This window comes from Callithrix jacchus, chromosome 18, assembly GCF_049354715.1.
Source record: "Callithrix jacchus isolate 240 chromosome 18, calJac240_pri, whole genome shotgun sequence".
In the NCBI taxonomy this organism is placed as follows: domain Eukaryota; kingdom Metazoa; phylum Chordata; class Mammalia; order Primates; family Cebidae; genus Callithrix; species Callithrix jacchus.
The window spans coordinates 43296646-43319408 of NC_133519.1; the positions used below are offsets into that span (position 1 = coordinate 43296646).

At 35.4% G+C, this 22763-nt stretch overlaps 1 protein-coding gene across 15 annotated transcripts in view; it reads left to right on the plus strand.

Annotated features, from left to right (window-relative positions):
* SWT1 (SWT1 RNA endoribonuclease homolog) overlaps nucleotides 1–22763 on the plus strand; it is an 86845-nt gene that overhangs the window by 36876 nt on the left and 27206 nt on the right. For 13 of the 15 annotated variants that reach the window (XR_013529008.1, XM_035280031.3, XM_002760256.7 and 10 more), the window contains 6 exons: nucleotides 2703–2848; nucleotides 4586–4749; nucleotides 5908–6046; nucleotides 9955–10103; nucleotides 15185–15372; nucleotides 18446–18577. Coding sequence is in view for 12 of the 15 variants with exons in the window: in XM_035280031.3 (XP_035135922.1) it covers nucleotides 2703–2848; nucleotides 4586–4749; nucleotides 5908–6046; nucleotides 9955–10103; nucleotides 15185–15372; nucleotides 18446–18577 (918 nt within the window). In the remaining 3 variants the exon portion in view is untranslated. Of the gene's footprint in view, nucleotides 1–2702; nucleotides 2849–4585; nucleotides 4750–5907; nucleotides 6047–9954; nucleotides 10104–15184; nucleotides 15373–17793; nucleotides 18578–22763 lie in introns of all 15 variants that reach the window. The other 2 variants (XR_013529009.1, XR_013529010.1) reach the window with 1 other exon arrangement.

Here is a 22763-nt window from a genome sequence, read left to right on the forward strand (position 1 = left end):
GTGATCCAGCCATCTCAACCTCCCAAAGTGCTGGGATTACAGACAGGAGCCACTGTGCCTGGCCCAGAACATACTCTCTTGACCTTTTGTGCTCTTTTTTTTCTTGTTTCTTAACATAGAAACTTAGATCGTTTATTTGGTACTGATATAAATGTCCTCTAAGCACTTCTGCAGTTGTATCCCACAAATTTTAATATGTTGTGTTTTCATTTTCATTCTATTCAATATACTTTATGATTTCCCTTGCAACTTCTTCTCTGACCCATAGGATATTTAGACATTTGTTTCTTAATTCTGTATTTTTGCAAATTTTTAGATACTTTTTTAAAAACTGAATTGTAGTTTGATTTCTTTACGAATTGAGAACATAATTTACATGATTTCGTAAATTTGTTAAAGTTTGTTTTGTGGCCAAGAATATAGTCTGTTTTAGTGAGTGTTTTCTGTACCCTTGAATAGAATGTGTATTCTGCTCTTATGGGTGGAGTATTCTATAAATTTTAATTAGGTCAAGTTGGTTGATAGTAAGGTTACAGAAGACCTAAAGAACACTGATTGCTTTTTCTATCATCACTGAGAAAGGAGTATTGAAGTCTCCAACTATAATTGTGGATTTGTCTGTTTCTCCTTTCAGATCTGTTTGTTTTGCTTCACATATCGTGAAAGCCACTAAAGCTACGGCTTTCTGTTGTGGTAAAGCCATTGATGAATTAGAGAATTCACTCAGGCAGAAAGATGGAAACTTGCAGTGAGATGCATATACATCTAAGATTGTTTGTGCTTGTCTTCTTGGAGAATTTATTCTTTTATAATTATATAATGTCCTTTTTGGTTCTGACAATATTCCTGGTCCTAAAGTCTTATTTGTCTAGTATTAATGCAGCTATTCCAACTTTCTTTTGATTAATAATTACATGGTATATCTTTTGGTATCCTTTTACTTTTAGCCCATCTATGTCTGTATAGTTAGTTTCTTGTAGACATCATATAGTTGGTTCTTTTTTGACCAATCTGACAATTTCTGTCTTTTAATTGGTAAGTTTAGACCATACACATTTAATTTGTTGGATTAAAATCTATCATTTTGCCACTTTCTATTTGTTTTGTTCCATCTGTTCTTTTCTTCCTTTTTCTCTTTTCGATTAATTGTGCATTTTTAGTCATACCCTTTTGTCTCTATTGTTTACTTATTTATACTTTTGGAAAAAACTTCTTATGGTTGTCTTAGTAATTACAATGTACGTCTTTACTTATCAAAGTCTACCTGCAAATACTATACTGCTTCACAGGTAGTATAAGGATATTGCCATTGTATATATTGTCCCATAAGCTCTTGGATACTTAAAAAAATCTTTTATTCTCTTTTTGTTTCAGTTTGGGTGATTTCTTTTGACTTCCCTTCAAGTTTGTTGATTCTTTGCTTGCCTTTGTCAAGTTTATTGACAAGCCTGTTCAAGGCATTCATTTTTTTTTTTGTTACTGTGTTTTTTTATTGCTAGCACTTCCATTTCATTCTTATGGTTTTCATCTCTGCAAAACTGCTTGATTTTCCCTTCTCCCACCTTTTCCATTAGTGCCTTTAACATATTAATAAAAATTACTTTAAATTTGCTGTCAGATAGCTTCAATATCTGTGTTGTATCTGAGTCTAGTTCTGCTGATTACTTTAACTGTTGGCAGTATGTTGTTTTTTTCTGGGCATAATTTATATGCAGATTTTGGGGCTTACTTGCTCTGTATTTCTTGTCTTTGGTTTCTCCCTTAACTTTCTAGCTGCCCTGGTCAACCTTGAACGTGGTTCTTTGACATTTCAAGCCACTAATACTAGTCACTCTTTATGAATTGGGAAATGCCCTCAGGTAAAAAGAGACTTGTAGTTCTCACTATGCATTTCTGTGTCTTCAGGGTAGACTCTCACTCCAGCTTGTGCCTACATTTTGTTGCTCTCTAGTACCTTCAAATAGTTAATTTTTTGGGAAGGTCTAGGTTTTATAATTCTCATTTGTAGGAGTGTTAATGTGGCCAAGCTACTCTGCCATTGACGGAAGCTAGACGCCTACTGGCCTCTGGAACAGTTTAATAAACACAGATCTGATCATGTCATTTCCCCATTGAAGCCCTTAAATGTCCTTCTGTTTTTTAATGCCCTTGGCTTTCTCTGTAATCTCATAAACTGGTCTCATGCACTGTGTTCGAATCTGGCTTCTTTCAGCAAACGGCAAGTTCATGCTATTTGTCTTATGCTTAATCTGAGTAAATTTGTACTTGGCTGCCCACTGTAAATTATTTCTCATATATAGATCTCTGTTTATTTCTCTGATAATCACATTCCTGTGTTCAAATCTAGCTCCCACTTACCAGGTATAACTTTGGACAAGTTATTTAACCTCTTTACACCCCAATTTTCCATCTGTGAAATGGGAGTAAAGTTAATACTATTTCTACCTCAGAAGTTTGTTGTGAGGATAAATAGATAAGTATATATATATAAAGCGCTTTAGAATGATGCCTAGTATCCAAAGCTCATATGATGTGACTGTGTAAATTCCTTTATCTTCTCTACTTTTTTTAAAAAAAAGTTGTTATCCTTTCTCAATGTATAGGCTGAGAATCACCTGCCTCTGACTAAATCTCTTGTGTTTTGAGTTGTCATGTGGTTTATCTTACAAAAAATATTTTTTTCCTCCTAATCCCAACCTTAGGGATGATAGAAACTTAAGAAACAAAGGCCTAGTAAGTGGTGTGAAGTCACTCAGTAAAGAAGAATTGAGTGCAGAGTTATTACGCTTATCTCTGAACACAGATGTGTGTCATCAGCCTGGTATTTCTAAGGAACAGTTGAAAGCAGGTAGTATTTTTACTGTATAATAATTAGAAATATGTCTTATTTTATACACTAAGATTATTTATAACATTAGAATCGATAGTAAATTTTTGTCTTGTATGTTTAAAATAACATTTGGAATACTTGCTGGCATGTAAATCATTGAAATAAATGAAAATTATAATGGTAATCCAAGAGAAACATAATTAGCATTGTTACTTTCTACATGTTCTTTTACGAATTAATTTGATGTTTTTGTCTGCACACTCATACATTTTTACATATTTATAATCACTGTGTGCATGCTGATTTGTACCTTGCAGAGTATACCTTTGTTTTTTACCTTCATTTTCTTCAAGTGAAACAGAATATTCCTTTTAAATTAATAGCAGTTATAGGAGATAACATAGAGATAATTTTTTAGTTCCTTTTTTTAAATTGGCTTTCTATTTAAAGCCTTCTATTAATATGGTAAAAACTCAGCAAGTAATAGAGAAACTTATTGGAATATAGTAATAGTTTTCTTTTTTAAAATTTTAAATGAATAATTAAGAAGTAACAGGCCAGGCACAGTGGCTTACACTTGTAATCCCAGCGCTTTGGGAGGCCAAGACATGTGGATTACCTGAGGTTAGGAGTTTCCTGGCCAACATGGGGAAACCCTGTCTCTACTAAAAATACAAAAAATTAACTGGGCGTGGTGGCAGGTGTCTGTAATCCCAGCTACTCTGGAGGCTGAGGCAGGAAAATTGCTTGAACCCTGGCGGCGGAGGTTGCAGTGAGCTGAGATTGTGCAATTGCACTCCAACTGGGTAACAAGAGCGAAACTCCGTCTTAAAAAACAAAAAAACAACTAAGGACAATACGATTATTTCATTTCTTTTTTCACCAGAATAATCTGTTTTGTAGCTTGATATTTGAAGGAATATTATATTAAATTTGACATTATTTATAAGTACGTCCCACCTTTTCCCTCTTTGGGGAAAATGATTATTAAAGTCTCTAATATATATGAATTTTATATATAATTGTATAAATATTCATATATACATATATGCTACTTATTTGCTCCTTTTGGAAATAGTATAAGATTTTGTCATAATATTCAAAATGGCCTTTGAAGGAACAGCATATTCTAGTTTACCATTTTTCAAGGGTAGTGTGCCTTTTGCTTGTTCACTTTGCAGAGATCAGCCACTTAATATTTTGAATTTTACCATAATAAAATTACAGTTGTTTTAAAGTATCTAAAACGTAATGTTAATGAAATGATATCACTTAAAATAATAAATGTTCTTTTTTAAAAGAGGAAGTCATGAAGGTGGTTAAGTTGGAAATTTATTGATATGGGCTGAGTTTAGAAAAATACTCCATTTTGGAAAAAACCCATTTTGATCCATAGTTCTTGATTTTTTTGTTGTGAATAAATCCAAGGCATTCTCGTAACTCTTTTTGAAACATAATAAAATTACATTATGTGTTAAAATATCACATATATTTCTTACATTTTTATTTGAGTAAAAACATTTAATTGCCTTTTGAAAAGATAAAGCATTTGTTAAAGTAATATATTTATATTGCCAACTATAGTAGAAATACATGTTTCTAAATATTGTTTTGAAAATATTGTTTTTTTGTATATATAATTCAAATTTAATTATATACATCAAATGTTTATTGTTTATGGCCATATACCAATTATATATGTATAATATTTACTGTTAGTATTCTAAATAAAGTCTACAACTATTTGCTTTAAAGAAACAACATCCTTGAAAGAGAGTTTTAAAGAAGAATCTACAAATTCTGGACTGTCCATTCTACTTGAGAGCATTGTATCTGATCTTGAAAAATCTCTTGGAACAGGTTTATCTACAATATTAGAAACAGAAATGAAAATTGCTTTTGGAAATCTCTGGATGGAGGTGATTAGTTCAACTCTGTTATTTGCAAAAATCATTTCTATTGCTGAAGATTTGTTCTTAAGAAATATTATTTGTATAAAATGCATAAGTTTTATTGAATAATCTGTATCATGTTACATTTTTCTTCAAATTTTTGAAATAGTTTTTTACAGCTAGATGATGGACATTTCTTAAAGGTTAGGAATATATGCTATTCTTTTTTTTGAGTTGACAGATAATTATTTTGCATATGTTGTGTGTCGAATGCACTGTCCCATGGTGCTTAAATTGAACTTAGAAAAACTTATTTATTTAATTTGAGTCAAAATGTCTAATATAAGGAATCTCCCTACCAATATGTTCACAAAAAGAAGTATATATTTTGGCTTGTGCCATGTAAATATAAGAATCAGAGTATACATTGATTGTTTTAGCAAGATATTTTGAATTTTTTTGGATTCACACCTTTTCAATAATCAGTAAAACACCAAATTTAACAACAGTGGTTTTAAAAGTTCAGTTTAATGTTCGTTTGCTGTTCACTTTTATAGCTAGGAGAAATATGATTTCCCATCCATCATAGCTTATATCTATTCCAGCTATTCAGTGAGATTCTAATATTTGCCAGGATGGTGTATTTGCTATTTGATTATATTATCAAAGTTGAACCAAAATGACAACGAATTATCAGAAGATACTAGGAATGTTGATATCTCATAGTAGGGATAAGGAAAGTAATTGCATATATATGAATGATTCAGAAAAGGAAGTGTTGACATCTTATAGAACTAAATGATCAATCTTTTTAGTAGACATCTTTTTTCTGTATGGATTTTCCCCCAGTTATATGAAATATTTTGATAATTTTCTCATAGAGATGACTGTGTTGACAAGTAGATTAAAGGACCTTTGCTAATGAAAACTATGCTTCCTCTGATTAGAACTATGTTTTCTTTTTTGCACATATAGTTTCTGAAACTGTAAAGATTAATAATACAATGAGTTTTACAAAAGCAATTTGCAATGTAATTAGCATTTTTATGTTATGATTGACTTTACATGTTTTAATTTTAAAAGAATTCAGCTAACTACATATATGTAGGAATTCCTAAGTAGGTTCTTTTTTGTAATAGTAATAATAAAACTAGAGGTGTTAATTATTTTCTACATGCTCTTTAGATCCTGTACCTGAAACCACCGTGGACTCTACTACATTTACTACAGTGCTTTAAAAAACATTGGTTGGCTGTATTTGGATTATTTATGGAAAATAACATGCTTTTAACTATTGAGAACCTATACAAAAATCTCCGTAAAGGTATGAATCTTTTTATTTTTCTCTTTATCAGTGTTGTATTAAGTCAGACTAGCAGATATATTCCATGGGATGTGAAGATAAATTAATGAAGAATGTGTCAATTAGTTCTTAATCATTTATACTTCTAATTTCTAAAAGTAGTTGTGGAAACTGGATGAATAGATGTAGCTCATAGAGCTTGTGACTGTAAATAGTATTATTGTTGATATTTCAAGATATTGTGAATATATAATTTTGAGGATGTTTACTTTGAAAACTTTTAAAATCATGTTTTACAGTCTAGATATACCAACAGAATTAGATGTTTTTCATTTCTCATGGTATTTAATGCAAACTTTGAGCACATTTCATGTACTAATTTTCTAAATAGTGTGTCAGAGTTTCTATTTAAACTATATGGATAAGGAATAGGAGACTTTTGGCTTTGGTGCGTAGTGAATTTTAGAACTGGAAGAGACCACAGTGAACAACTTAGTTGGTTTTTAAACTATATCGAACAGAATTTTGGGCTTCTTGAAGTGCCTCTGCTGCCACAGATAGGCAATGGAAAGATTGATGGGGAGTCTGGTTGATGGTGCCTTTGGCCCTCAACCCTAGCTTTAGCAAGAGCAGCTTTTAAAAACTTGTTTATATATGGAGTTCTATTTAGGACTTGAAAAAATGTTTATCTGCTGTGAAGAAAAAAATGTGAGAAAACTGATTTGATGTTATTAAAGACTATATTTTATGATCAAGGAAACCAGTCTTGAAACAGTAAGCGACTTGTCCGAAATCAAGTAACTAGATTTGTCTTGCTATGCCTTTAAAGGGCAAAGGCTAGGCATGGTGGCTCATGCCTGTAATCACAAGTTGGGTGAATTGCATGAGCCCAGGAGTTCAAGACCAGCCTGGGCAACATGGCAAAACCCCCTTTCTACAAAAAATTTAAAAATTAGCCAGGTGTGATGGTGCATGCCTGTAGTCCCAGCTACTTAGGAGCCTGAGTGTGGGAGGATCACCTAAGCCCGAGAGGTGGAGGTTGCAGTAAGCCAAGATGGTACTACTGTACTCCAGCCTGGGCAACAGAATGAGACCCTGTCTCAAAAAACATATATATAATATAAAAAAGCAAAGTGTGATTATTATTAGGGGTTCATTTGGTTCTTTACTTTTTTCACACTCCTTACATGAAGTGATGTGTTTATTATTTCATATATTAGTTATATCCAGCCTACTTCTGAAACATAACTGTGATGCCTTATAACAACCTGAGTACAAGAGGGCCATTAAATTATTAAAGACACCAAGGGCAGATAATGAAGAATAGATGATTTATCATGAATCATATGCAAATAATCATTGCACCACTTGAGCCCAGATTTTAACATTAAGCTTTATAGCAGCTAAGACAGAAAGGAAAAAAAATGCATATTCTATGTTGGGTGTACCTTATTCTCCGTCTTTCCCTTGAAGTGTAAACTATTTGAAAATGAGTTGTTCTCAGAGGAGTAAAGAGGAAAATAGTGATTACCAGAGGATGGGGAAGGTGCAGTGGTATGGGATAGTAAGAGATTGAGCAATGGATAAAAAGCTACACAATTTATACATGTGTCAAAACATCACATTGTACTCCATAATATGTACAATTATGTGTCAGTCATAAATAAGATAGGTCAATAAATATTTCCCCTAGGGGATTTAAAGCACCTAGTCATTCCCTTTTGTCCCATTCATGATAGATGTTAGATGAATATCTATTTTTAAAAATTGCCAATTATTTAAGGAACAACACTTTCCCATCCTTGCCTTTAGTTGTAGAAGTTCTTTATTAGGGATATGATTATAGGAAGGACATGGAACAACATTTTGGACATCTCGCCAAAGAAGTTTTATAGAGCATGTAGAACCTTTTTTCATACCTTTTACTAGGGGCATAATTTAGTAGATCTTTTAAAAAGAAAGTCCATAAACTATGTGTGATCTCAAAGTTAGTGTAAAAAATGAGGTATCTAGTTGCCGTCTTCCATCTGTTTTTCCTGGCCGGGCGTTCTGCTCTTAGACACAGTTGAGCGGTGGTAGGTTGCAGCTCTAACTGACAATAAGCAGAGAAGTGAAGATGTGAGTACTGCATCCTCTGCTAAAAATCAGTTTTGCAATCATTGTGTACATAGTTTATTGATCTTTGATCTAGAAGAATCTGATGCCTAACATTTAGTGGCTTAGGAAGAATATGTCATGGGATTATAAAAGTACCTATTGCTCTAAGATAAATTTGGATTAGAAAACAAATCATGGTTTATGGTCTTGTTTACTATCTTTTAGTAGCATCTTCAGCTGTTGAATTATGTATTTGTTTGGCTTCAGAATAAAAAGCATGTATCCTTAGATTAGTTCATAGAAAATTGTATGGAAAATGACTAGTAACTTTTTATGACTCGTTACCCATATTAGCTTTAAATTTTGGCCTTAGGGTAAACATTAGACTATTTCATCCATGTGGATTCTTTTTTTGTTGTGTCTGTATACTGGATTTGTTACTGTTACTATCCTTTTCCTCATATTCTTAGTAAAGAACTTGTAAGACAGAAATAAAATGATTAATTCATATACGTAAGCCTCTTTAAACATACCTTACGTTGGAAAAGCACCCTTCAAAGAAGTTTCACCCAGTTATATCTTCCTCAGGGGATTTACTAAGTTCATCAGATCTGCAGTCTGTCCTGTGTGTAGCATCTCTTATTTCCCACAAGAATGTAAACTAGTCATTGGCTTTGAAAAGAAATAAAAGTGTTACTGTAAGGAAATATATTGGCTTGCTTTATTATTATTATTTTTAATTTTTTTGGATAAAGGGGAAGCCAGAGGCTTGGCTATAAACAATACATTAGAGTTTCTGAATATCATGGAATTAATTACTAAGATACACTTTTTATTTCACTGGACCCTTCAGGATTTCATAAGCAAGTTCTTATTTAAGTGATACAGAGGAATTCCTTTAAACTCCTAGTGCCGATGAACAGCTGTACTGATGTTTGAGAATACAATAGCGTCTCTGAAACCGTGAACATTAAAAGAAAAAGTAAACAACATTGTAGCATTGTTATTTTGAAAACTGTTAGGTCACATTCTGCTCTAATAATGGAAATAATATTTTCTGTTCTGAGTTTTGTGACAGTTACTTAATTTTATTGTTTATAACTTTTGAAATTGTTGAAAATATTGTCACCAGCTTTCCCAACTAGTTTAATAATTTAATGTAAGCAGTTTTAGTTCCTTGAGAGAAAATTGTTATACCTTTAAATTGTTTTTTGTAGATTATCTCACTTTTAATTTACAGGAAAAAAATACTGCAGGCTTCTTTTGCTTCTCACTGTTGCCCAAACTGGTTTTCTCTCCTGAAGTTGTGTTCTACATATAGAGATAACACATCGTTTTCTGTAAACATAGTATTAAGTTTCATGTAATGGTGTTGGAGATAAATCGCTGTGTAGAGAGCTGAGGTGATGATGAGAGGTACCATCTAGAACTGACATGCTTACCAATTTGGTCTAACTCTTCTGATCCCTCCACAGTACTCACTGTATGTGAAATCACCTCAGCATTGAAATCGGTGGTTTGACTTGTTTCTTTGGTGATTCTTCTCTTTTTTCTGAGAATTGTAATGTTCTTTAACTTTACTTTGAAGGTGACTGTGCTGAGAGAACTCCTGAAATCTGAATTCCGAATATCAGAATCAACTCAAAGGACTTTATCTATAACTAAATCTTTTAAATTATTGCTTTTTATACTAAAGCGATAACTTAGGAGTGGCATATAGGTGTAAATGTATATTCTTGTGAAATTTCACAATTAATATTAGTGTTCCAAAGACATTTTTATGATGTATACTCATTCTTCTATATTTTTCTTTCTTAATTTTCTTTTATCAGCTAATAATGCAGTGGATTTTACAACAGTGAAATTTTTGCTTCAGGATTCTAGAAGTTTGTTACATGCTTTCAGTATAAGGTCAGATTATGATGGTATTCTTCCACAGGCCTTTGCTCAAGTAAACAAACTGCTTCAGACCTTTGCAGAGGTAAGATGCCTTTGGAATGCCAGTTAGAGTAGCTAATTATATATTTTGTGAAAATGTGTTTAGCAGACAACAGTAGGTAAAGGATAATTTAATCCTAACTTATTCTAACGTACTAAAGGTATTAAGTAAATGAATTGAATAGAGAGTAAGCAATTCTTATAAGTTACAAAACACACATCCTTTTATGGAAGCAGTGTCACAGCAGTTGTTGGTATTTTATTTTATTTTATGGATGGAAGAAAGCTATCCATTGCTATTTGACTGTTCATTTACAGTGCCCTAGGCCAGTAGGTCTCACATACATCAGAAATACTTAGGAAATTGTTTTGAACATACAGATGCCAAGACTTGCTCAAACCCTACTGAATCTCTTTTTTGATAGTGGTACTTGGGAGTGTTGTTGTTCTTGTTTTACTTTTTATTTTGAAATAATTTCAAACTTATAAAAAAGTCACAAGAGCAGTACAAGGAATTCCCATATATATTCTTAACCCTGATTCTCCAAATGTTAATGTCATCAGGCATTAGATTTTCATAAGGAACATGCAACCCAGATCCCTCACATACACGGTTCATAGTAGGGTTCATGCTCCTATGAGAATCTAATGCCACTGCTGATCTGACAAAAGGTGGGACTCAGACAGTAATGTGAGTGCTGGGGAGCAACTGTAAATACAGAGTTTCGCTCTGTAGCCCAGGCTGGAGTGCGGCAACTTCAACCCCCTGGATTCGAGTGATTCTCCTGCTCAGCCTCCCACATAGCAGGGACTACAGATGTGCACCACCACGCCTGGCTAATTTTTGTATTTTTAGTAGAGATGGAGTTTTGCCATGTTGGCCAGACAGGTCTTGAACTCCTGACCTCAGGTGATCTACCTGCCTCAGTCTCCCATCACCCCAGATGGGACAGTCTAGTTGCAGGAAAACAATGTCAGGGCTCTCACTGATTCTACATTATGGTGCATTGTATAATTATTTCTTTTCTTTTTTTTTGAGACTGAGTTTCTCTTTTGTTGCCCAGGCTAGAGTGCAATGGCACAATCCTGGCTTGCTATAACCTCTGCCTCCTGGGTTCAAGCGATTCTCCTGCCTCAGCCTTCCAAATAGCTGGGATTATGGTGTGCGCCACCACACCTGGCTAATTTTTATATTTTTAGTAGAGATAGGGTTTCACCTTATTGGCCATGCTGGTCTTGAACTCTTGCCCTCATGTGATCCACTCACCTTGACCTCCCAAAGTGCTGGGATTACAGGCAAGAACCACCATGCCTGGGCAAATATTTCATTATATATTACAGTGTAATAATAATAGAAATAAAGTGCACAATAAATGTAATATGCTTGAATCATCCTGAAACCATCCCCCAACTCACTGGTCCATGGAAAAATTGTCTTCCACGAAACCAGTCCCAGTTGCCAAAAAGGTTGGGGTGGGGACTTTTAACAGGAGCGGTTTTATAGACTGCACTAGATTTAATATATGTCTTATATATTTGGTCATGTCTCAGTAACTTGAGCAACAAATGGATTACCTCCAAAGATAAGGCATCTGCTGGTAAATGTAAAAACTACCTAATCTTAATTTATTAAGTGTAGAAAATCAGGAAAAGAGGAATATTTATTACTTGATTGCTTCTGAGAAACTAAAATGGAGATAAACTAACTTGATCGTTTTCCAGATTCTTTTTTTGGAGACTGGGTCTTTCTTGGTAGCCCAGTCTGGAGTGCAGTAGTATGATCATAGCTCTCTGTGACTTTGACCTCTTTGTGTCAAACGAACCTCCAGCCTCAGCCTTCTGAATAGCTGGAATCACAGGCATGTACCACCATGTCGAGCTGATTTTTAAATTTTTTTGTAGAGACCAGGTCTCACTTTGTTGCCCAGGTTGGTCTTGAACTACTGGCCTCAAGCAATCCTCCTGCCTCAGCCTCCCAAAGCGCTAGGATTATAGGCACGAACCATCATGCCCTGCCTTTTGCAGATTTTCATATAAGGTGATGAGGGGGGATAGGAAAAGGGTATGTACATTTTTATTTTATGGGCCTTCTAACCACTAAAAAAAATAGGACTTGCTTTTTATTAAGATGATAGAGTAATTAAAATCAATCTTGTTAATAAGCTTTAGGCTTATGTGCCTCAGGATCTTAAGTTGTGGTGTTTTTAACTTCTAGTTAATTAAACAATCTGGACCTTAATTCTCTCTTTTGTAAAATGAGCATAATAATAATGCTGGCCTTAGAATTGTCATGTGAGTTAACAAGTTAATGTCTGTGGAGACCTTAATGCCTAGCATGTAGTAAGTGCTATATAATGTTTGATAAAGAAAACCACTTGTGTAGCATATACACTACTATTTAAGAGCTGAAGAAAAGAGACATTAGGTAAATGCTGGGCTGTATTTTAAATATATTTGATGATAAAAAAATTATCTCAGGATAAAATGTCTTTTCATTTATGTCTATTTATTAAGTTACAATTTAATGTAAACAGGCAGAAATGGGAAGAATTATCTTTTTAATTTTTCTTCTTGCCCCAGAAGATAAAGAAGGGTAACGTGTACTTTTACAAATAAAGAGAGATCATAACCTCAGTCTAGTCAGGTTGCTGAAGGTCAAATCCTGCTCATGCCTCTTATCATCTGTGTGAACTCAGCTGAGTTAACTAACCTTTCTATGCCTCAGTTTCCTTGATTATAAAATATGGATCATCATAGTATCTGTTTCACAGGGTAGTTGTTAGGATTAAATAAGCTAATTAATATAAATTCTGAGAAAGTACCTAACAAAAGCTCAGTACATATTAACTGTTACTACTGATAGTATTGGAAATTTTACTTTTAAAAAATTTAAATTTTCATAATCAGCAATCCATGAAGCTAACCTTTGAAATCATCATTTGATCACAGGAAATGTAAGCCTAGAGAAACAGAGTAATTTTATTTAAGTTTACAAAGCATATTTATAATAGAGCCAAGACCAAAAAAACTAAGTTTTTAAACTTATAGTTAAATATTTTGTCCATTCTATCAGATAGTTTTCCTTTAAATGTTAATATGTTTTTCCTCCATGTGATACTTTAGAAAAAAAATCACTGGAATCAATAGTATATCTCTTTTACTGTGCTTTAAAATATGCTTAGATTTTTTTCTATTCTTAAATACTGTACTTTTCATTGGCCATTCTATTTACTGCACTGTCCTTCCATCAACTACCAAACTTCTTAAAAGACCAATTTATGGCCAGGCATGGTGGCTTATACTTGTTATCCTAGCACTTTAGAAGGCCAAGGCAGGCGGATTGGTTGAGCCCAGGAGTTTGAGGCCAACCTGGGCGACATGGCAGAACTCTCTCTGTACAAAAAATACCAAAAATTAGCTGGGCCTGATGGCTTGCATCTCTGGTCCCAGCTACTGGGGAGTGCTGAGTCGGAAGGATCACTTTGGCCCTAGTGGCAGAGGTTGCAGTGAGCAACCTGGGTGACAGAGTGAGACCCTGTTTCAAACAAACAAAAAAAGATAATTTCTAACCATTGTTTTCATTTTGCACTTCTTTTGTTGTTTTATTTTCTTGTCTCTTTTTTCTTTTCTTTCTTTTTTTCAACTAACTGAACAAGGCTAGAATACAAAGTGTGAGAGTGCTCACTTACCCTTTAATCCTTTACAAGTAGAATTTTATCTCCATACTCCACTGAAAGAAACCATAAGTTATCATTGCTTTCTGATTATCACTCTTTCTCATTCTTCTGCTTCTTAGCCCTTCTTCAGCACTTGGTGGTGTGTGCTTTCTTTCCTGAAACCTGACTCCCTTGGCCTTCTATTGTTACTGCATACTGATTCTTCCTCTCTTATTTTTGCTAGTTCCTACTTTTCCCCCATCGGTTTACCTGTTTCATCTCCTAAGGCTTGTGTCCATGAGAATGATTCTCAGCTGTATTTTTAAGCTGCAGATCTACGTATTCAATTATCTGCTAGCTGTCTTTACCTGGATAACTTTTTACACCTCAAACTCAACATATACCTAAAAAACAAACTTATATTCTGTTCATCCAAAGAGGATTCTTATTTGCAAGCAGCCTCTGTCTCTTTTTTTTTTTAATTATACTTTAAGTTCTGGGGTACATGGGCAGAACGTGCAGGTTTGTTACATCGGTATACAAGTCTCTCTTAGCTTTACAACAAGAAGCCATAAAATTTGGAAACATAGACAAATACTACAGTTTATTGCTACTACACTGTAATATGTAATATGTTCAGTGTATTGTCTCTCATCAGCAATGCATGAGTTAATATGCTGTTTAAAATTGCAGTGATTGTGGCACATCAAATAGCATTTTCATCAATTCCTGTATATGTATGTGAGATGTGTTGCCTCAAAGTATTTGTCTGTTTGATTTTTACTAAGTAAAACTGTATACATTCCTCTGGGGAAGTAATCAAGAAGGTTCAATCTATTTAGAAAACACACACACACACACACACACACACACAGAGAATGTCTCTCTCTCTCTCTCTCTCTCTCTCTTTTTTCTAGATTTATGACCACCCTAAGTTCCTATCATTTGTGTCATTCTTCTAACACATCTAGGTTAAAGAATGTCTTAGGGTCTCCCTCACTCCCTGGATCTAGTCTTTGGCCAAGTCTTTATATTTCTTACATGCATTTTATTTTTCTTTTCATTCTGCTGCCTTTTTATAGCTAATCCATGTTCTCAGGACTCTCCTCTTGGATTATTTTAGTAACCTTCTAACTAGTCTTCTTGCCTTTGCTTTCTTCTGTTCTCATTTATCTTAGAGTGCACTTCTCAGTATATTACTGCCTAAGCAGTATTATTAAATAGACATTAGCATGTTAGCTAAACAAGTCATTATAAGTAGATTGGAAATACTGTTTGATTTCATTGGAAAAGGAAAATATCTTTTCTAACTGATTCTCTTCTGGGAATATTATGTACTATTATAAAGGAAAAAGAATTGCCACTACTTCTCAGAAAGCTAGAACATTTGTAAGCACAGTTGGCATTCCCTTTTTCTCATCTACGAATGAAGAACTAGTTGCATTTTATGTAATTCTTATTTCCCCAGGTCAAGACAAAACTTAAGCGAAATTCTTCAGAAAACACAGTGACTAAAAAGCAGGAAGGCACTTCACTGATGAAGTCTCGTAATCAAGAAATCATGGTTTTCTCAGGTTCTCATCTTCCCCAACCCCACAGGCATCAAGAAATCTGGTCTATCCTAGAGAGTGTTTGGATTACAATATATCAGAACAGGTACTAAATTTGTGGGTTTAAAAAAAAAATTATTTAAAAAATTGACATTATAATTGAATATAGTTATGAGGTACAGTTTGATGTACAATTTGATGTTTCAGTAGATACATGTTTTGCATAATGATCAGGCCAGTGAACGTGATGAATATCTCATGATAAATGCATGAAGTACTCATCGTCACCTTATGCATTTATCATGGTCTTCTTTGTGATAAGAACATTCAGGCCAGATGTGGTGGCTCATGCCAATAATCCCAGCACTTTGGGAGGTGGAGGTGAGCGAATCATTTGAGGTCAGAAGTTTGAAACCAGCCTGGCTGACATGGTGAAATCCCGTCTCTACTAAAAAATAAAATACAAAAATTAGCTGGGCATGGTGGTGGCGTGTGCCTGTGGTCTCAGCTACATGGGAGGCTGAGACAGGAGAATTGCTTGAATCTGGGAGGTGGAGGTTGCAGTGAGTTGATTTTGCTGCTGCACTCCAGCCTATATGACAAAGCAAGATTCCATTTCAAAAAAAAAAAAAAAGAATATTCAAAAGCCTCTCTTCTTGCTTTTGTAATGTACAATACTTTACTTGGAGCCATAGTCAGCCTGCTATGCAGTAGAACACCAGAAGTTTATTCCTCCTGTCTCACTATAACTTTGTATCTGTTGACAAACCTCTCCTCATTCTCCCCTCTCCATTCTCTAGTGACCACTGTTCTGTCTGCCTTTCTGAGATCAATGTTTTTTTGTGTTTGTTTTGATTCCACATTGGAGTGCCCTCATCCTTTTACCTGAACTGTGTAAATCTAAATAAAATTTATAATGGATGTTTTTGGAATGATAGTATCTGGTATATAGTATTTTGATTTACTGATGGCTTTCCTGGAAGATTTTGTTTCCTGGAAGATGTTGTTTTCCTCCTGCCTTCCCAGCCACTCGCTCACACCTCCACACACACAATTTGTTTATATATCAAGAAAAAGTTGAAGAAAGAACCATGTATGTTAGTAATGCTTATCTCTGGCTGGTAGACTATGGGTATTATGTATTCTCTTTTTAGATTTTCTTTTTAGGTTTTAAACATAGAAAAAAATTTTTAATGTAAATGTTTTTAAATAAATTTGGTTTTATCTAAAAAATAAGAAATGCACACATGCAAATACCTAGAATAGGCAAATCTATAGAGACAGAAAGCAGACTGGTGGTTGCAGGGGTTTGGCGGGACAAGAGGAGAATTCTGGGGAGAAACCACTCCATGGACTCACAATTTCCTTTTGGGGTAATGAAATGTTCTGTAACTAGATAGTGGTGATAGTTACACAGCATTGTGCATGTACTAAATGCCACTGAATTACATGCTTCAGAATGTTCAAAGTGGCAAATTTTATATTAGGTGTGTTTTACCACAGTTATAAAAGGAATACTTTGGAAAGTGTAAAATAGAGGAGGAAATTCCTTTGAGTGCTTCTAAAGTCTACCCTAGGTAATGCTGTGAATTTATTAAGCACACTCAGTCTTGTTTTTTAGGAGTATTATTAGTTTCCTACAGCTGCTGTAACAAAGTACCACAAACTGGCTGGGTCAAAACAACAGAACTGTATTCACTTGCAGACCTGGAGACCAGGCATTTGAAATCCAAGTGTCTGCACGTTTGGTTCTTCTGGAAGTTTCTGAGGGCGGATCTGTTTCATGTCTTTCTCCTTTCTTCTAGTAGTTGCCAGCAGTCCTTGCCTTGTAGATATATCACCCATCTCTGCCTTTTTCTTCACATAGAGCAGGGCCCTTTCTAATGCAGCATGACTTCCTTTTAACTTAACTAATTACATTACAATGACCCTGTTTCAAATAAGGTAACATTCTGAGGTTCTCGGTGAATATATGAATTATGGGGGGGGATACTGTTCAAACCAAGCACAACATGTTTTGAATTTTTATATAGTTGTTGTTATGTTATAAATTTTTTATACTTTTATTTTTCTATTTCTTGGTGGTATAAGGATTATTTTAACAGTTTGGTGTTTTTTGGTGTGTGCATGTGTTTATTTGCTTTGTTTTGAGACAGGGTCTCACTTTGAAGCCTTGACCTCCTCGCTCAAGTGATCCTCCCACCTTAGCCTCCCAACTAGCTAGGACTACAAGCATTGCCACCATGCCCGACTAATTTTTAAATTTTTTGTAGAAACAAGGTCTAACCATGTTGTCCAGGCTACTCTCAAACTCCTGGCCTCAAGTGACCCTCCCTCCTTGGCCTTTAAAGTGTTGAGATTACATGGGTGAGCCATCATGCCCAACCTAGTTTGGTATGTTATTAAGTGGCCAACTTACTTAACACTGTTTATATTGTTACACATTTAGGGTGTTACTAATTGTTGCCTGATTGTGAATAACTATTATTAACTTATGATAAATTTCATTCTTTTTCTTTTTGCCCAGGCTGGAGTTCAGTGCCATGATCTCAGCTCACTGCAACCTCTGCCTGCAGGGTTCAAGAAACTCTCCTTCCTCAGTCTCCCGAATAGCTGGGAATATAGGCACGCACCACCATGCCTGGCTCATCTTTTGTATTTTTAGTAGAGATGGTGTTTCACTATGTTGGCCAGGATGGTGTTGAACTCCTGACCTTGTGATCCACCCACCTTGGCCTCCCAAAGTGTTAAGATTACAGGCATGAGCCACCACGCTCGTCCTTTATGAGAGATTTTGACAAGTGGAATTATAAGGATAAACTTCCAGTTTCAACAGAAATAATCTGATCTCTTATTTTTTTTTTTAATCCTTTGTACTGACTTGAATTACAGATTGATAGTATTACTTTTCCTCTTTCTTTTATGGTCTCTTAGAATGAAACAATATTCACACAATGTTCATAGTATTAATTTAGATTAGACCTGTGTGGTGTCTGACCTAGATCCTTTACATGAATATTAGCCCATATTTCACTGTCTCTTATTTCTAATTTAAATAGATCAGCATTCTGAGATATTAATGATAATAAATGCTACTTTATTTTATACATTTGCAATCCTTGAATCACATTAAATATGTATGTACACCTATGAGTATCTTTTCTTTTTCTCTATTTTAGCACGGATGTATTTCAGAGATTGGGCTCAAATTCAGCTCCGACTGCTTCAAATATAGCATCATTTGAGGAAGCGTTTATATATCTTCAAAAGTTAATTGCAGCTGTGAAGGATATTCTTGAAGGAATTCAAAGGTAAACACTATTAATTTTAAAGTGTTATTTACTTATTACTTTTCTCTTTCTCCTAGCTTATCAACTTCTTCAGAGTTGCTAGGAGTCGCCTACAAATTTTATAAACTACTAATGGCTTTTAGATTCAACTCTTTCTTTCTCTCCTACAAATAATCCCTATTTCTAGTTGAGACCACAGGAGTGTTTCCACCTTTTCCCTTTCTAAAAAAAAAAAATACCAGATTGTAAACTTCATGAACTTTTTCATTATTGTGTAACTATAACTCCTAGAATAGTGCCTGTCACATAATGGGCACTCCATAATTCTTATGGAATAAATATATGATAAGGTAATTATCACTGCTCTTTAAAACAAATATATTAATATTTTTAACATTATTTTTTTCTTCCAATTTAGTTTTACAGAACTGTAAACTGAAATAAGTTTGAAAAGCAATGTAGTTGCCAGGCGCGGTGGCTCATGCCTGTAATCCCAGCACTTTGGGAGGCTGAGGTGGGCAGATTACCTGAGGTCAGGAGTTCAAGAACAGTCTGGCCAACATGGTGAAACCCTGTCTTTACTAAAAATACAAAAAAATTAGCCAGGCATTGTAACAGGCACCTGTAATCCAAGCTACTCAGAAGGCTGAGGCAGGAGAATCACTTGAACCTGGGAGGTGGAGGTTTCCATGAACCAAGATTGCACCATGTACTCCAGCCTGGGCAACAAGAGTGAAACTTCATCTCAAAAAAAAAAAAAAAAAAGGCAACATAGTCTTATGCTTTGAAATTTATACGTATGTGATTATTTTTAATATTTGTGATGCATATGGTATGGTAAATACAGTGCCAGAAAGCTATAGAATAAACCATGGCACTTTATAGCATGAAATAGCTTTCTTTTGTGGCACTAAGGGAGGATACCTCTAACCTTTGCAATTTTATTGGTAGGTACCAAAATTGTTTTGACCTGAATTAGATACACAAGTTGATAACACAAAAATACTGTTCTTTTTAAATTAAAACAAAAATAAAACTGAGTTGATTTTGCTATGTTCAAGTTTAAGAAACTTGAATTTTCAAGTTTTTTTTTTCATTTCTCTTTAATGATTTTTGGAAACTTCATTGAATCTCATTGTTAATATATAATCACAGTTGGCCTAAATAATTATTAGAATAAAAAGTTATCTAGGCCGGGCACGGTGGCTCAAGCCTGTAATCCCAGCACTTTGGGAGGCCGAGGCGGGTGGATCACAAGGTCAACAGATCGAGACCATCTTGGTCAACATGGTGAAACCCCGTCTCTACTAAAATTATAAAAAATTAGCTGGGCACGGTGGTGCGTGCCTGTAATCCCAGCTGCTTGGGAGGCTGAGGCAGGAGAATTGCCTGAACCCAGGAGGCGGAGATTGCGGTCAGCCGAGATCGCGCCATTGCACTCCAGCCTGGGTAACAAGAGCGAAACTCCGTCTCAAAAAAAAAAAAAAAAAAGTTATCTAAACCTTCTGCCACTCTTAAGTTATTAGCGAATTTAAAGTATGGTAAATCCTAAGACAAGTTAAATGTTACCTCTAAATGCAAATAGTCCCTTTATAATTTAAAGCCTTATTAAAAATAAGAGTGGCTGTAAAAGGGTGAACTATTCAGTTCTAATTTAGCTCTGTAAAAACTGTTGTTCACTCTAGATTGCATAAAAGCCATGCTTGACAGTGTTTTTTCTACAGAAAGTAAGGATATAAATCTGTATTTAATCACTCAGCAGATGTTCATTGAGCACCAGCTATACTTGGTATCATATGAGGCACTGAGGACCAAAGCGAAGTAAGATATGACCTCTGACTCCAAACAGCTTGTAGGAATAATTCAATCACATTAAAACAGATCTTGCAATCAAAAGGCATTAGTATTTTAATAGAGATATATATGCAGTGGCAGGAGGAAGGGTTGTCAAAAGATGAGGCTGGATTGAGGTTGGAGCAGAGTGTCTCAGGCCATGCAAAGCAGTTTCCATTTTATCTGATAGGTTAGAATTTCAGACATTTGGAGCTGTTAATGATGTCCCTTGACCAAAGTGTTTCTGGTTCAAAAAAACTTTGGAAATATTGCATACTATACCACCTTCTGGGGAAATAACATATTATTAGCATATTAATGGCTTTATAAAGCCCTGTTGTAGAGAAATCTTTTTAATTTTAGGAACTTTAAAGCATATTGATGCCTGGATTTTCCATCCCAGAGATTCTAATGTAATTAGTCTGGGGTGTGCCTGGCAATCAGGATTTAAAAAATTTCCTCAAGTAATTCATATGCGTCGGGAAGGTTGAGAACCTCTAGCCAGTATGCTTATCCAGTGGTTCTCAAAGTGTAGTCACAAGACCAGCAGAATCACCACATCTAACTTGTTAAAAGTGCAGATTTTCAGACCCTCTCAGATTTATTCAATCAGAATCTCTGGGCATGAGACCTATCAGTCTGTGTCCTCTAGGTGGTTCTGTTTATGCTAAGGGCTGAGCATCACTGGCCTAAGTGATTCTTAGCCCTAGTGACAGACTGTAATCACCTGGGAGTTTAAAAAAATAACAGGGTCAGACCCTACCTTAATCCTGTTAAAAATCTGAATCTGAGAATGGTAAGACATTTCTACAGACTTTCCAAGTGATATTGGGGAAAACAGGGCTAAGAAGGCATAGCATGTATTACTTACATAAGCAGTATCTAAAAGAACTAATTACTTGAATTTTAAGGCTAATACAATTTTGTTACTCTTTCCTTTTAAGGACACTTAGCACTAGGGATAAGAAAACATTGGTAGCTCTGTTACCTTTTAGCATGTCACCTGGGGTAAATTTTTTTTTTTTTAGACAGAGTCTTACTCTGTTGCCCAGGCTAGAGTGTAGTGGAGTGATCATGGCTCACTGCAGCCTCGAATTCCTGAACTCAGGCAATCTCCCCACCTCAGTATCCTGAGTAGTTGGCACTACAGCTGCATGCCACCATGCTCAGCTAATTTTTGTACTTTTTTTGTAGAGATGGGGTTTGCCATGTTGCCCAGGATGGTCTTGGACTCCTGGGCTTAAGTGATCCTCCCGTCTCAGCCTCCCAAAATTCTGGGATTACAAGCGTGAGCCACCTTGCCTGGGTTGGGGTAAAATTTTAAAGCTAGCTATCTTTTTTTTTTGAGACGGAGTTTCGCTCGTTACCCAGGCTGGAGTGCAATGACACGATCTCGGCTCACTGCAACCTCCGCCTCCTGGGTTCAGGCAGTTCTCCTGCCTCAGCCTCCTAAAGCTATCTTGAGTATCACATTCATATTTCCCTAAAGAGATACCTGGATGACCTTGGTTAGAATTGGATAGTCACTAAGGTTCTATCAGCAGTACGTTTGCAAATCATCTCTTAGGGTAGGTATTAATCGAATCTGTTATATAGCGAGAGGCATGCGTGAGTACTTTAGAAATGCCTTGGAACTTACAGAGCATACTTCCTTTTTTTAAGCTTAGGATGGGAAAGGAAAAGAATGGTTATTTTAGAGGATGAATGCAGATGATATCTTAGATAGTACCAAGGAGATGCTAAAGATATGGGAAACCATCCTTAAGCCCAAGGGGTAACTGTGATGCCAGATATTTGAGGTAAAAACCAGGAAGGAGTCGAGAAGACACTGGAAAGGATTGGGGAACAGAGGATAAGGGTAGGTACAGGATGAGAGAACCCAAGACATTTATGTTGTTTTTTTTGTTTTCATTCCTTTTTCTTTTTTTGGAGACAGAGTGTTGCTCTGTCACCAGGCTGGAATGTGATAGTGCCATCTTGGCTCACTGTAACCTCTGCCTCCCAGGTTCACGCAGTTCTTCTGTCTCAGTCTCCTGAGTAGCTGGGACTACAGGTGTGTGGCACCATGCCCAGCTAATTTTAGTGTTTTTAATTGAGACTAGGTTTTACCATGTTGGCCAGGATGGTCTTGATCTCTTGACCTCGTGATCTGCCCGCCTTGGCCTCCAAGTGCTGGGACTACAAGCATGAGCTACCACACCCGGCCTCATGCTGTTTGTTGATCATTGGCTGTGCAGTGTAAGTGAATTAATTTAGTTTAATACTACAGAACTATAAATGGGGCTGAAGAGGAGTAGAAGGAAAAATTCATGAGACTAGCACAAGGCTCCTCACAAATGCCAAGGAAGGAGTAGGTTGCAAAAGAAAATGAATC